Source organism: Thamnophis elegans, chromosome 2 (genome assembly GCF_009769535.1).
Source record: "Thamnophis elegans isolate rThaEle1 chromosome 2, rThaEle1.pri, whole genome shotgun sequence".
Taxonomy (NCBI): Eukaryota; Metazoa; Chordata; class Lepidosauria; order Squamata; family Colubridae; genus Thamnophis; species Thamnophis elegans.
This window is the reverse complement of record NC_045542.1, coordinates 4,241,445-4,257,646: the sequence shown is the minus strand read 5'-3', so window position 1 is coordinate 4,257,646 and position 16,202 is coordinate 4,241,445. Positions and strand designations below refer to the sequence as shown.

At 45.1% G+C, this 16,202-nt stretch overlaps 1 protein-coding gene across 1 annotated transcript in view; it reads left to right on the top strand.

Annotated features, from left to right (window-relative positions):
* Positions 1-201: 201 nt before the first annotated feature.
* The window catches only part of CC2D1A (coiled-coil and C2 domain containing 1A), a 76,392-nt gene continuing 60,391 nt past the window's right edge, over positions 202-16,202 (top strand). The window contains exons 1-8 of the mRNA XM_032211411.1: positions 202-270; positions 2,606-2,719; positions 3,931-4,063; positions 5,777-5,886; positions 7,074-7,142; positions 9,798-9,935; positions 12,072-12,441; positions 13,881-14,005. Coding sequence (XP_032067302.1) covers positions 2,657-2,719; positions 3,931-4,063; positions 5,777-5,886; positions 7,074-7,142; positions 9,798-9,935; positions 12,072-12,441; positions 13,881-14,005 — 1,008 coding nt within the window. The 5' untranslated portion in view covers positions 202-270; positions 2,606-2,656. The remainder of the gene's footprint in view (positions 271-2,605; positions 2,720-3,930; positions 4,064-5,776; positions 5,887-7,073; positions 7,143-9,797; positions 9,936-12,071; positions 12,442-13,880; positions 14,006-16,202) is intronic.

Genomic DNA, 16,202 nt, shown 5'->3' with positions numbered 1-16,202 from the left:
CCAAGGTTGGGAAACACTGCTTAATCTGCCGTTTTTTAAGCGTTGAGCAACCTAATAGCTGCAACGATACGCCCTCTCTTTTCTTTTGACCCTCTTAACGCGAAAACTCAGCCGCTGCTGCGTCCAAGAGGGAAAAGGACGGCTCTCAAAATAGCAAAAGGGCAGGAGGCGCCGTAAAGGAAGGAAGGGCCCTGTCGTGAACACATCAAGGCAAGGGAGCCGTAAAGCCAAGCGCGGTGTCGCGGGAGGCTTCGGGAGAGAAAGCAGGAAGTGAGTGCCTTTTAATGCAAAAAGGAGGGGAAGGGGTGACATGTCGTCCCCCCCTGTTGCATTGCGTGTTGCGGGCGTGGGGTGGGGTGGGGGGAACGACCCAAATCGCTGCATGAAAGCTTATTTGGTGGGAGGGGGGAATAGGGAACCCGCAAATCAAGATGAGTTAAACCTGGATAATTCCCTTCCTTGTTAATTTTGCAAGTTAATTTTGCAACCCAGATACGGGTATCGTGATTCCTACGTTACGGAAGGGGAAAAATCGGGAGTTTCCACTGAAGAACTAGGGGTTGCTGTAATACCTGTCCTGATTTGTGGTATATAGGTAGGCCAAATAGTAGGACGCCCTTACTTGGGAATAATAAGCTCTCAATACAAACAGAATTCGGTGGGGCGTTTTTAAAAAAATATTAATATTAATAGGGGCCCAATAGGAGCAATAGCAATAGCAATAGCAGTTAGACTTATATACCGCTTCATAGGGCTTTCAGCCCTCTCTAAGCGGTTTACAGAGTCAGCATGTCGCCCCCAACAACAATCCGGGTCCTCATTTTACCCACCTCGGAAGGATGGAAGGCTGAGTCAACCCTGAGCCGGTGAGATTTGAACAGCCGAACTGCTGAACTGCAGTCAGCTGAAGTAGCCTGCAGTACTGCACTCTAACCACTGTGCCACCTCGGCGTTTTTTTGATTAATATTAATAGGGGCACAATAGGGGCTGACTTTACAAGGACAAAAATATCACACCAGGTACATAGGTAGCAAGGTAATTCCTATTAAATATGAAATGCCGTCTGTTATTTTTAAAATTTAGTTGTGCAAACTAATTCTACAGTTCTAGGCTGTTAATGAGAATAAGAGGTTGGAAAGATGGCCTCGTGTTATGTTTCTGGAAAATCTTTCTAGAATCTATTTTGTAAGGATGGCAGGGACGTTGAGTTTGGGGATGTTTATGCACAGTGATCCTATTCTATAGCAAAACCAAGAAAATATATATCTAAAGGAAAGCGTTCTGAAATAAAGTCATTTTTTTAGTCATTTATTTGACATTTATAGGCCGCCTTTTTCCCTGAGGGGACTCAGGGCGGCTTACAATTAATGGGAAGGGAGTGCGAGACAACACAAGAAAAAAAAATGTGAATAAGAAAAAAAAAAATCGATAAAACACAACATTCATTCAGCATTCGGGTGGGGCGAGGTTAAGGTCTTATCCCCAGGCCTGACGGGATAGCCAGATCTTGAGGGCTGTGCGGAAGGTCTGGAGGGTGGTGAGGGTGCGAATCTCCACGGGGAGATCGTTCCAAAGCGTCGGAGCTGCAACTGAGAAGGCTCTCCTCCGCGTAGTCGCCAGTCGGCATTGACTGGCGGATGGAATTCGGAGGAGGCCTACTCTATGCGATCTGATGGGACGAAGGGAGGTAATTGGCAGAAGGCGGTCTCTCAGATAGTCAGATCTGATAATATGTCCTTTATAGTAAAGGACATATTATGATTTATAACGCAGGGATGTTGAGTTTGGTGATGTATATGTACAGTGATCCCATTCTATAGCAAAACCAAGAAAATATATATCTAAAGGAAAGCGTTCTGAAATAAAGTAATATGTCCTTTATAGTAAAGGACATATTATGATTTATAACGCAGGGACATTGAGTTTGGTGATGTATATGCACAGCGATCCTATTCTATAGCAAAACCAAGAAAAAATATATCTAAAGGAAAGCGTTCTGAAATAAAGGACTGTCCTTTATAGTAAAGGACATATTATGATTTATAACACAGCGATCATAAGTGTTGTTAAAATTGATACTCTACACAACTCACTCCAGATATCCTTATAAATAAAACTTCCACAGATTTCAACAGCACGTTGACAAAAGAATGTGGGAGATATTAGGGTGTGGTGGCAAGAAGCGGGGTGCTTCTTGATTTAAAGCATGTTACAGTCATTATAGGTGGCAACACCTAGGCATCCTTGGTTGTTTCTGAAAAAGCTAAGAAAGTTGTACTTGGTGGGTACTAAAGTGGGATAACACCAGGAACTATGATCTAGACTGAAATAAGAAGAAAATGGGAAGAGAGGAATGGCAAAACGCTTCCATGCTGTTGCCAAAAAAATATATGCATGGATCTGTCTATTTACAGTACTAATTGTGAGTTAGACTCGGCTCAAAGCACTTGATACTTCATTTTACAAGGTATTAAATTTAACTTGTCTCCTGCTGTTTGAAGTCTATATGGAGAAGGAAGTGAGGGCTTACAACAGAAAGGGAGATGAGATGGATGGTGAGAAACAGAGACAAGAGCTTACGGGAGGCTTTCTAAATATCCGTAGATCCATTTGTCTGATGCTAACTTGCACTTACTGAGGGCAGAATAAAGGAAAATGAAGAAGAACAGGAAGCCGCCACCTCCACCAGGAGGCAAGGGGACTGCTGCAGCCAGACAAGTAAGTCATTATACATTTCTACTTCTAACCTTTGACACGTGGAATCTGTAGGAAGACCCTGACACTTGGTACTGTCATCATCCCTGGGGCTCTGGTGATGGTGGGGAATTTTTACAATGGCTGTGTTGAGCTGATGTAAGGATGTCTTCTGCCTATGATCATAATTTTTTTGTTTTACTTCAATTGTGGATGGTTGTTATATATCTGTATATTAGTTTTTATTGGATTGGGTTGTTTTTTTTACCTCTTGTAAGTTGTCCAGAGCTGCTTAAATGAGATGGGCAGACTTACACGTTTAATAAATAATAATAATTCCAAAATACTGGAAAGAGCATTTGAACCCCTTTGGCACTGACAAAATCACCATCAGTCAATTGCATAAGGCAGCTTTACATTCTGCAACAATACATTTAATATTATTGAAAAACAATACATGCTTATTCCTGGTCCTTGAAAAGCACTCAATTGGTGCACAAAAATGCCAGATGCAACTCTAAACATCTGGCTGACTGTGCAACCTATCGTAATACCTGTTCTAACTCCCCGCTGTCCTATTTTTGTGGCTTATAGGTCAAACCTTCTCCCTCTCAGAAAACTTTATAGCATTAAGACAGGAAATACTGTAGTGCTCATCATTGCCAATTGAAAGTGACGTAGGCTTTTTTATTATCGTGACTCTTGGAAATGTGATCTAGTATTGCCTTTAATTGTCCATCAGAAATCCAAGCATTGGATCCTTCTTGTACAGGAAGAGAGGGCATATTTTATGAAATCTCATGCATATCAAACAATATTCCTAAATTCCCATTCCTAACACAGTGTGGCTCTATTGACTCTCTAATGACAGCTTTAAGCCATTATGATTAGGCTGCAACAGAGGGGGCCAATGGTTTTGACAAGAGCACAAAAAATAAAGCTTAATAAGAGAAGAGCCGAGGTGGCGCAGTGGTTAGGGTGCAGTACTGCAGGCCACTTCAGCTGACTGTTATCTGCAGTTCAACGGTTCTAATGGTTCTAATCTCACCGGCTCAAGGTTGACTCAGCCTTCCATCCTTCCGAGGTGGGTGAAATGAGGACCCAGACTGTGGGGGCGATATGCTGACTCTGTAAACCGCTTAGAGAGGGCTGAATGCCCTATGAAGCGGTATATAAGTCTAACTGCTATTGCTATTGCTATTCTGTAGTTTACATGCTTGAATCCTATTGTACAGATGGGTTTGCTGTTGGATTTCTCTCCTGAAAACATGATGGCTAGCAATGAACAGGATGATCACGAACTGGAAGCTGAATTGCTGGCCATTGTTGGAGGCCAACCAGATCCCAAACAAAAGCCAAATGGAAAAAGTAAGTGGACTCAAGGGGTTTTATGGGGTTGTTATGACTTAAAAGTAGTGATTAATGAGGTCTACAAAGTGGATATGCGCGAAGTTATTTTTTTAAAAATCGCTGCTGCTTTCTTGCATTTTTCTAGAATTTTATTATTGGTATTTTTGTTCTGGTCTCTTCCAAACCAACTCCAGGTGGCTTACAACAGAAATAAAGACAAGAACTTATTCATAAAAGAAAACCTAACAACCATCCAATACTGTCCTTCAGAGACACGTTTTTACTTCTTTTCAGAAACTCAGAGGAAGGGGGTTTTACACGCAGGGATAAGCTATTACTTGAGGTTGAGGTTTATTCGATTTATATGCCGCCCTTCTCCCAAGGACTCAGGGCGGCGTACAACATTAAAAGAAACACATACTACAAAAGTTAAAAAGAAATTAAATAGGATATCCCCAAACCCAATTAAAATTAACAATGACACATTTTTTAAAAAAGAATTCAAATTAAAATTAGCAGTAATCAATACTTTGATTTGTTTTGTTCAGGCCAGGCTGGCTTGCTGGAAAAGCCAACTTTTTAGGGTGCGTCGGAAGGACCAATAGCAATAGCAATAGCAGTTAGACTTATATACCGCTTCATAGGGCTTTCAGCCCTCTCTAAGCGGTTTACAGAGTCAGCATATTGCCCCCAACAACAATCCGGGTCCTCATTTTACCCACTTCGGAAGGATGGAAGCTGAGTCAACCTTGAGCCGGTGAGATTTGAACAGCCAAACTGCAGAACTAGCAGTCAGCTGAAGTAGCCTGCAGTGCTGCACTCTAACCACTGTGCCACCTCGGCTCTAGAGGTCAGGGATTATACGAAGCTCCGGGGGCAGTTCATTCCAGAGGGAAGGCGCTCCCACAGAGAAGGCTCTCCCCCTGGGGGTCGCTGGCCGACACTGTCTGGCCGACGGCACCCTGAGGAGGCCAACTCTGTGGGATCGCACTGGACGGTGGGAGGCTAACGGTGGCAGTAGGTGGTCTCGCAGGTACCCTGGGCCTAAGCCACGGAGCGCTTTAAAGGTCATAATTAGTACCTTGAATCGCACCCGGAAGACAACCGGCAACCAGTGCAGGCCGCCTAAAAGGGGTGTAACATGGGAGAGCCTAGGTGCCCTCATGACAACCCGCACAGCCGCATTCTGGACCAGTTGAAGCTTCCGGGTGCTCTTCAAGGGCAGCCCCGTGTAGAGAGCGTTACAGTAGTCCAGGGGAGAAAGGATGAGGGAATGGGCTTGGGAAAGACACCACCGTTAGGAAAGGTGGAATGGACCTTGTTCATATTTTTTGTGGTCTCAGTACTTCTATTCAGATACAGTATTCAGGAGTAGAGAAAATAATCCAATCACCAGTGCTCGGATGAAGTCAGGACTACTTGAGTGCTACAGATGCAGATGCTGAGAGAAAATCTTTATCTATGGATTTTATACACATTGGCTTCCGGACCAAAAAGAAAGAGCGAGATCTAGCATTGTCATGATCCTTGCTCACCTGAAATCCAATATATATATGCAGAAGTTTCTCATATATTTGTCTGTGTGTGTATGTGTCTGTGTGTCTGTGTGTGTGTGTATCCATTTTTACCTTCTGCTGTATTTATGTAAGATGTAAGTAATACAATCTTGAGCTGATTTGATGTCACGATTGAGCGACTTGCTGGTTGATGCTGCTACTTTTTCTTTCTCAGCTCCTTTGCCAATGGAAGCGATTGAAAAAATGGCTGCCCTCTGTATGAAGGACCTTGATGAAGAGGATGGGGTAGAAGAGGAAGATTTAGAAGATGATGATGAACTAATGGTAACAGTACCTTGGGATCTAATCACACCTGGTCACTATGAAACATATTATGTTAGAGGTGGAAACGAAAGAAATGTAGTTTGGAACAGGATTTCATAACACCTAGGTCAGTGTTTCTCAACCTTGGCTACTTGAAGATGAAACTGCGAGTTGCAGTATTTGAGGCCTTGCACGTAGGGCATTACGGAATTATCCGGATGAAATCTTTGGCAAGGAGTTACGTGTGGTGGCCTAACATGGATGGGGAGATTGCAGAGTGGTTGGCAACCTGCACACCATGCCAGAAATCCCAACCAGCCCCCCCCCCCCCATGCACCCGCACACGAATGGGAAAGACCCAAGACATCCTGGCCTAGGGTACACATTAATTTCGCTGGCCCAGTGCATGGGCAAACTTTCCTTGTAGTTTTGGACTTGAAATTGCTAGAGGTAGTTCTAATGACCACCACCATGGCAGAGGCGGTCATCAAGGTGCTACAGAGACTTTTCTCCATGCACGGCCTGCCCGATGTTCTAGTCTCAGACCACACGACTGCTGGCTGGGGAATTCTGGGAGTTGAAGTCCGGACATCTTCAAGTGGCCAAGGTTGAGAAACACTGACCTAGGTGCTATATTATATTGTCAAGAAGCCAGAGGTGGGTTCCTACTAGTTCCCACCAGTTCGGTAGAACCGGTTCGTCAAATCTACCGAACCGGTTAGAAGAGGTTCCACCAGTGGACCCGGAAAGCAGGCCACACCTACAGAAGAGGTTCCAACATTTTTTTGAAACCCACCACTCACACACACACACACACACACACACACACACACACACACACACAGAGAGAGAGAGAGAGAGAGAGAGAGAGAGAGAGAGAGAGAAAGAGAAAGAGAAAGAAAGGAAGAAATAAATAAAGAAAAAAAGAAAAAGTGAGAGATGAAAGAAAAAAAGGAAAAAGGGACAGAGAGATAAAAGGAAGCAAAGAGAGAGAGAGAGAGAGAGAAAACACATGGCTGGCAAGCCACTCCCATCCGGTCACATGGGCGGCAAGCCACTCCCACAAAGGAGGCCACACCCACAGAGTAGGTTGGAAAACTTTTTGAAACCCACCACTGCAAGAAGCATACTCTGTTAGAGGTGGAAACAAAAATTCTCTGGTTTAAATTTCACATGTAGCTTTAACAATATATTTCCCTGGCTTGCAGGCTGAACTAACAGAAGTACTTGAAGAAGATGATAGGATCCCAGATGCTGTGGTACCCATTGCTACTAAGGTGCATATTTTCATATCAACTTAGCTTTGTTCTTCTTGCTTACTTTTAAATTGCAACTCAAAAAAAAAAAAAAAAAAAGGTCCCAAAAGGTTCTTTTTCTAAAAGGCAAGTAGGCTTTCTTGGTTTTTTTCCCTCTCCTTTGAAAATCTTTCTCTTCTCATCCAAATCGCTTCTTCAGTTCTAATCCATGAAGCTTCTTGAATGAGAAGTGAAATATTTTCAAAGGGGAAAAAAAAACCCTAAGAAAGTCCAGTTGCTTTTTGGGAAAAAAAATTATCTTTGTGGATTCATGATTGAGAATCTTCATAGAAAATGAGGACAATTTTGTTTTAATTTGTCCACCCATCACAAGTGCATGAGTTGATCATAGCAATAGCAATAGCAGTTAGACTTATATACCGCTTCATAGGGCTTTCAGCCCTCTCTAAGCGGTTTACAGAGTCAGCCTATTGCCCCCAACAACAATCCGGGTCCTCATTTCACCCACCTCGGAAGGATGGAAGGCTGAGTCAACCCTGAGCCGGTGAGATTTGAACAGCTGAACTGCAGAACTGCAGTCAGCTGAAGTAGCCTGCAGTGCTGCATTTAACCACTGCGCCACCTTGGCTCTTCGATCATGGATGGAGACTTCTATGAGATCTTCAGTCTAAGTTATTACAGCTCCCATCTTTCGGAGATCTTAAATAAATAATATCATTGAGACTATTCTTCTCCATCCAGATTTCCTACAGGCGCTATTACAAGTCCTTAACAGCCTTGTTCGGCTAACCAAGGTTGGCTTGTACAACTGAGTATCATCAGCATATCAGTGGTACCTGACCGCGAACTGTTGGGCAACCTCTCAGAGAGGCCTCATTAAAGAAGAGGAGTGAGGGCATTGAATCCTGCAGTACTGCAGGGTTCAGGGGTTTTGGACTCAAACTCTTCCCCGTCTCCCCAACACTGACCGAAACTTTCACAGAGAAAGGAGGAGAACCACCATAACACTTTGCCTCCCACCCCTATTCTTTGCAGATAGTCAAATAAGGATACTATGCCTGATAATACTGAGAGCTGCTGAGTAAACAAGGAGTACCAATTCAATTCAATTCAATTTTCAATTTATTAGATTTATAGGCCGACCAATCCCGGAGGACTCCGGGCAGCTTACAGAGAACAAGAAAAAAAAAGAAAAGCAAAATAAAATAAAAAATAATTTAAAAATTCCCCAACACGCATACGTTCTGATCGGGGCTGGACCCTACATAATAAGGTCAACAACCCCAGGCCTGCCGGAACAGCCAGGTTTTAACAGTTTTTCTGAAGGCCATGAGGGTGGGTAAGGTCCGGATCTCTGGGGGTAGATCGTCCCATAGGGCCGGAGCAGCTACAGAGAAAGCTCTCCCCTGAGGAGCCGCCAAACAACACTGTCTAGTTGACGGCACCCGGAGAAGGCCCACCCTGTGAGATCTTATCGGTCGCTGGGAGATATGTGGCAGAAGACGGTCCTATAGATATCCAGGCCCTAAGCCATGCAGGGCTTTAAAGGTGATGACCAGCACCTTGAAGCGCGTTCGGAGACCGACCGGGAGCCAGTGCAGCTCGCGGAGGATGGGTGTAACATGGGTGTATCTAGGTACACCCAATATTGCTTGCGTGGCTGCATTCTGGACCAGTTGTAGTCTCCGAACGCTTTTCAGGGGCAGCCCCATGTAGAGCGCGTGTATAGTTTTGATTCCAAGTTAGTAGCCGTCCCCTCCCCCTCTTATTTTTTTGCCAGGAATATGATTCCCCTTCTTTTGTAAATTGCTGTTTATGGTTTATTGCTGGAGGGGAAAGGCGGGGGAGAACATATCCTGGGTTTGACCCAGAGGTGGGTTCCTACCAGTTTGCACCTATTCGGTAGAACCGGTTCGTCAAATCTACCGAACAGGTTAGAAGTGGTTCCACCAGTGGACCCGGAAAGCAGGCCACACCTACAGAAGAGGTTCCAAATTTTTTTGAAACCCACCACTGCTAAAGAGTTAGGGGTGCAAGGATCTTGTAACTTGACAGCTTTAAGACTTGCGTGCTTCAGTGCCAGAGTTCCTGAGCCAACGTGACTGGAGGAGGAATTCTGGGAGTTGAAGTCCACAAGTCTTAAAGCTGTCAGGTTTGAAGACCCTTAGTTTTTTTTTTTTTCTAAAGGGTTAGGGGTGCAAGGGTCTTGTAACTTGACAGCTTTAAGACTTGCGTGCTTCAATGCCAGAGTTCCTGAGCCAACGTGACTGGAGGAGGAATTCTGGGAGTTGAAGTCCACAAGTCTTAAAGCTGTCAGGTTTGAAGACCCCTAGTTTTTTTTTTTTTCTAAAGGGTTAGGGGTGCAAGGGTCTTGTAACTTGACAGCTTTAAGACTTGCGTGCTTCAATGCCAGAGTTTCTGAATAGCTACTTGGACCAACCTAAGTACTAATTCATAATTTCATATCCGGTCACATGGGCGGCAAGCCACTCCCATCCGGTCACATGGGTGGCAAGCCACTCCCACAAAGGAGGCCACACCCACAGAGTAGGTTCCAACAATTTTTGAAACCCACCACTGGTTTGACCTCAAATGTACACCATTATAGCTCTTCTGCAATTGAACTAATGTTGGCTTTCCGTATAAGAAATAAGGATCGGTGTTGTGCTTTGCCAGGAACACAGTGCTCCCGCTGCCTCCGGCACATCTGAATCCATTTTGCTGGAAAGACTGGCTATGTACAAGGTTGCTATTGCTAATGCGAAACAAGCTGGGGAAAGTTCCAAAATGCGCCGCTACGAAAGAGGCCTCAAAGTAAGACACCAAATATTTGCTGGGATAAATGTATTAGATCTTTAGTGTTTCTTAATAACATTCATAGGAAACCTGTGCTGGAAAGGACTTTCATGCCTTTCACACCTAGTAGGGTTTGGGTTTGGTTTATTAGCAATAGCAATAGCAGTTAGACTTATATACCGCTTCATAGGGCTTTCAGCCCTCTCTAAGCGGTTTACAGAGTCAGCATATCGCCCCCAACAACAATCCGGGTCCTCATTTCACCCACCTCGGAAGGATGGAAGGCTGAGTCAACCCTGAGCCGGTGAGATTTGAACAGCCGAACCGCGGTCAGCTGAAGTAGCCTGCAGTGCTGCATTTAACCACTGCGCCACCTCAGCTCTTTATTGGTTTTGTATGCCGCCCACTCCCGAAGGACTCCGGGCGGCTCACAATAAAACAGGGGAGGGAATAAATAAGACAATACAAACAATTTTAAAATCCACAATAGTCACAATTAAGACGGGGCTGGGTGCTTTAACAGCCCCCAGCCTGCCGGAACAGCCAGGACTTAGTAGCTTTACGGAAAGCCGGGAGGGTAATAAGGGTCCGGATCTCCACGGGGAGCTCGTTCCAGAGGGCCGGAGCAGCAACAGAGAAGGCCCTCCCCCGGGGGGTCGCCAGCCAGCATTAGCTGGCAGATGGAACCCGGAGAAGGCCAAGCCTGTGCGATCGAATTGGTCTTTGGGAGGTAATTGGCAGGAGGCGGTCTCTCAGGTACTTTCCATTGTGAAAGTATTTCCATTGGAAGCCATTACTAATCCTAATCATTTTGTGTTTCGGTGTCTAGACGTACGAGTAAGTCTATTTTTTTAGTGCTAACTGTGACAGTGGCACGTGAATGTCGGTTCTATACAGGATATTAGAGTCGAGTAATGACATGGTTAACTATTGGGATCTTACCCGATTTAAGAATTAAAACCTTTACAGATCTTGGCAAGATGCAGAAGTTATGGAAATTGTAATTCATTGTAATTGTAATTTAATAAATTTATATGCCGCCCAATCGCGTAGGACTCCGGGTGGCTTACAAAAACAAGATTAAAGAGTTAAAAATAGAAAAAGAGAAACAAATTTAAAAGCAATGCACCATACATTCAGTCTAGGTGGGGCTGGACCTCGTTCATGAAGTCAACAGCCCCAGGCCTGCCGAAACAGACAGGTTTTAGTGGCTTTTCGGAAAGGCCGAGAGAGTGGGGAGGGTCCGGATCTCTACAGGTAGATCGTCCCACAGGGTCGGAGCAGCTACAGAGAAGGCCCTCCCCCGAGGGGCCGCCAGCCGGCATTGCCCGGTCGACGGCACCCGGAGAAGGGCCAGCCTGTGAGATCTTATCGGCTGTTGGGAGGTATGTGGCAGGAGGCGGTCTCTCAGATATCCAGGAAAGACTTGCGTATGGTTTACAAGAGTCTTGGAAGTACTAACAAAGCTATAAGTAGATGTGGCCAGAGGAGGAAACCCAAGATAAAGATGGAACTTTGACAGATATGGAAAGTTGTCATTTGGGCAGCTGATAAATGAAATGAGAAATGCTTTAAAAAAAAAAAAACTTCAGTGGTAGATAACCATTGTTTCCCATGAGGATTTTATAATGCTCCAGTCTTATCTTATCTTGGGTTCCACCACAAAACCGCGCCCGACTAAACCGCGCCGCTGACGTCATCAACAGGGCGACAACAGCGCTGAGACAGAAGCACGCTGTAAACCCTAAACCTAAAATTAACCCCTAAACCTAACCCCCCTAAACCTAACCCTTAACCTAACCCTAAACCTAATCCTAACCCTTAACCTAACCCTAAACCTAACCCTAACCCTAAAGCTAACCCTAAACCTAACCCTTACCTTAAGTTGAATCGGCTTGCTTTCAAAGCGCTATTTAAAGCGCCCTTCTTTCTCCGCGCTGGCTGTTGTCGCCCTGTTGATGACGTCAGCGACGCGGTTTAATCGGGCGCGGCTTAGTCGAGCACGGTTTTGACGGGTCACGTCTATCTTGAAGATCCTTTTGGGGTGGGTAAAGGATGTGATTTTTAAAAACCATGTCCTTTTACTGGTGGCAATATTCAATTTATGGATGAACCTGCAAAGTGCTGTAATTATATGAAGCCTTTTCCCCCCAGACTCTAGAAAACCTATTGACCTCTGTAAGGAAAGGCAAAAAGATCGATGAAGATGAGATTCCTCCACCAGTAGCTACAGGAAAGAGTAGTAATTGTCCGCAGGCTGCTTCTTCGAAGACCACTCCAGCCTCACAACCCTCCACACCAGAAGAAAGTGAAGTGTTAACCAACGTCTTTGCTCCAGAGTCACCAGCTACAGCTCCTGAACATCCACCATCTAAATCATCCCCTGGGAGGTCACAGCTGCCTCCCAAAATCCCACCACCAAAGCTTCCAAAACCAAAGATTTCTCCAACGACCGGTCCACCACTCAATTCCTCAGAAACACCACTGGAAACATCTGCCCCAACAGCATCTTCCCTTTCACCAGGTTAGTAGTGGACAATATGACCCAGCTTAAAGGTAACCAGGGGAGGAAAGGCGTGGTTTGCATTGAGATAAATATATTTTGAATTTGAATTTGTGTTTGAATTTGTGTTTATTTGTATGCCGCCCTTTTCCCTGGGGGGACTCAGGGCGGCTCACAGTCAAAAGGAAGGGGGGGAAAACAGACTTTTACATATAGACAGTACATGATTAAAACGCAACATTCATACCATTCGGGCGGGTTACAATCTTTAGCCCCAGGCCTGACGGGATAGCCAGATTCTAAGGGCTGTGCGGAAGGTCTGGAGGGTGGTGAGGGTACGAAGCTCCACGGGGAGATCGTTCCATTGGGTCGGGGCTACCACCGAGAAGGCTCTCCTCCGCGTGGTGGCCAGTTGGCATTGGCCAGCGGATGGAACTCGGAGGAGGCCTAAACGATGAGATCTAATGGGTCGTGTGGAGGTCGTATGATTTTCTGCAGAGGAAACAAAAGCTGAATTTAGCTTTGATTCTGGACCCAGTACTATTTTTAAGGAGTTGAGTATATAAGGTAGTTCAAAGGACTAACTAAAATGCCACGAGAAAGTGACAAGCTTTCTCGCTCTCCAAAATCTCTTTTATCATCTGAGTCAGCCCAAAAGCTGGGGAAGGAGAAAAAGCAGTGGAGAAATCTGTCAATTTTATCGGGTATCATGACTATGAGGTCTGTTGTGGCCCAGCAGGAGCCGTTGGAGCTGCCACCAGACTCCGACAGCGAGGGGCCCTATGAGTCGGCTCTGGAGGATGTGGAGGATCCTGGACAGGGTTCTGACTCTGGGCAGGGCGCAGAGAGGCTGGTTGGCCACCAGGAGGCTCCTGAGCCTTGGACCAGTGGGGAGGAGACAAGGGAGTGTGTTCCTGACGTCATGCATTGGAGCAGTGGGGAGGAGACAAGGGAGTTGTTCCTGGATGCCCGGCACCGAAGAGCTGATAGGCGGAAGGAACAGTTACGCAGTTACAGGAGATAAATGCACTCAGCTGGTGGTAATTAGGCTCCTCTCAAGACTATAAAAGGAATGATTGTGCACACACCCCTTTAGCAATAGCAATAGCAGTTAGACTTATATACCGCTTCATAGGGCTTTCAGCCCTCTCTAAGCGGTTTACAGAGTCAGCATATCACCCCCACAATCTGGGTCCTCATTTTACCCACCTCGGAAGGATGGAAGGCTGAGTCAACCCTGAGCCGGTGAGATTTGAACAGCCGAACTGCAGTCAGCTGAAGTAGCCTGCAGTGCTATATTTAACCACTGCGCCACCTCGCCTCTTATTGGGGGGGGGGGTAACTTAATCTTTTGTGTGCTCAATTTACCTTCTGTGCAGGTTTGTTGAGTAGAACGCATGCAGATACGGGCACCCTTAGATGGGCACATAGATTGTGACATCTTCCCTCTTTGCCCTTAGATGCGCCAAACTCCAGCACTCAAACTGCCCTCCAAGCCAGAATACGGGAATATAAACTGGCAGCCCTGCGTTCTAAGCAAGAAGGTGACATTGAAATGGCCACCAAATATTATCGCCTGGCAAAGGTAGGTGTGTTTTCATAGTAACTGTGACTTTAAAAAAAAAAAAAGAGGGGGGGAAAATCCTCACTGGGAAATTAGCAAGGGAGAAAACGTTTATATTCTTTTTTCTGCCTGCCCTCAAGACTCCTCTTATACCCAATGAATTAGACTATAATGTGGCTTGCTTGCCCTGGCATAAACACGGGAACCCAGCTGCTATATTTTGTAATCCACGTGTGAGCAAATCCCGACTTGATGAATGAACTATAATTTAAGGAGAGATATGAAACCAGACATATATATGGACCAGGTATAAAAGCTAGAATTCGCACAGGTTGGATTTTGCTCTATATTCTAGGATGGCTCACATTCAAGGGTATCCTTTGATTCTGATGTGAGTCACAGCTCATATCACTAAAATTAGGAGGGTCCCTTTGCCTGGATTGTCCAGTTTTATAGCAGTTAGATTTATATACCGCTTCATAGGGCTTCCAGCCCTCTCTAAGCGGTTTACAGAGTCAGCATATTGCCCCCAACAACAATCCGGGTCCTCATTTTACCCACCTCGGAAGGATGGAAGGCTGAGTCAACCTTGAGCCGGTGAGATTTGAACTGCTGAACTGCAGAATTGCAGTCAGCTGAAGTAGCCTGCAGTGCTGCATTTAACCACTGCGCCACCTCGGCTCTTTTTTTGATGGCAATTATGCAAAAGCAGCCATTCGGATAAAAGCTTATGTAGTATTTTGGCTTAGGTAAAGTCTGCCGTCTCTTGCCCAGGCGGCGCAGTGGTTAGGGTGCAGTACTGCAGGCCACTTCAGCTGACTGCTATCTGCAGTTCGGCGGTTCTAATCTCACCGGCTCAAGGTTGACTCAGCCTTCTGTCCTTCCGAGGTGGGTGAAATGAGGACCCAGACTGTGGGGGCGATATGCTGACTCTGTAAACCGCTTAGAGAGGGCTGAAAGCCCTATGAAACGGTACATAAGTCTAACTGCTATTGCTATTGCTAAGGGAGAATCCCCTTGAGATATTGCATGGGAGCTTCCCAGGATTGGAGCCCTTCAGGGAGATTGGACTGCAACTCCCAGAATTCCTAGAGAGCCTGACTATTTAAGCACATTAATAGAGCCGAGGTGGCGCAGTGGTTAGGGTGCAGTACTGCAGGCCACTTCAGCTGACTGTTATCTGCAGTTCGGCGGTTCAAATCTCACCAGCTCAAGGTTGACTCAGCCTTCCATCCTTCCGAGGTGGGTAAAATGAGGACCCGAATTGTTGTTGGGGGCGATATGCTGACTCTGTAAACCGCTTAGAGAGGGCTGAAAGCCCTATGAAGCGGTATATAAGTCTAACTGCTATTGCTATTGCCACTGTACCTGTAGTTCTTCTTTCATATTCTCCCCTTTGGATAAGAGGGATCTGTCTGGCAGGCTGGTACTACAGATAACAGAGATAATGAATGCGGAGTGTTTCTGCCTCATGGCAGCCAGTAAAAACTACTTGATGGAGGAAACTGTAGGTAGGATACGAAGCAACTGCTGTATTTCCTCTGTTGCTCATTAATTTCTCTAATCCATCCCTCTTATGAAGTGGTGGCAAAATTCAGATTTTACATTTTTCATCTAAATTGAACTGTGATATTTAATTGCTCAGTCACATTAATTTTTTTTTTATCTGAAAGTGTACATGTAATCCTCCACTTAAAAATTGGGGCTGGAATTTCCTTCATAAATTGGGGCAACCGTAAAGCGACTTATCGTGTGACCGGATGTGATTTTATTACCATTTTCACTGCAGCCTTTAAGCAAAATCCAGCTTCTCCAACGGATTTTATTTTTTGCTGGAAACCAGTAAAAAAAAAGGACGCAGAGCGTAATTTACACCACCCAAATTTCAATCATGTGATCATAAGTGGAAGTATAGGGTCATCAGTTATTCTTGTTAGGTATAATTACAGACTGTACAGTTTATAGAGACTAATTTGATTTTGAATTTTACAACGGCAGCCAGACTGTTGGTGGCGCAGTACTGGAATTAATGAATGGACATTAAAAGTAACAAAATTAGCAGAGATGGCTAAAATATCAGCATATCTTAAGGACCATTCAGATTTATTTATTTATTAAATTTTGTATGCCGCCCATTCTCAGAAGAGACTCAGGGCGGCTTACAATAAAAGGGAGGGGGATATATAAAATAGCAATATAGCAATAGCAGTTAGACTTA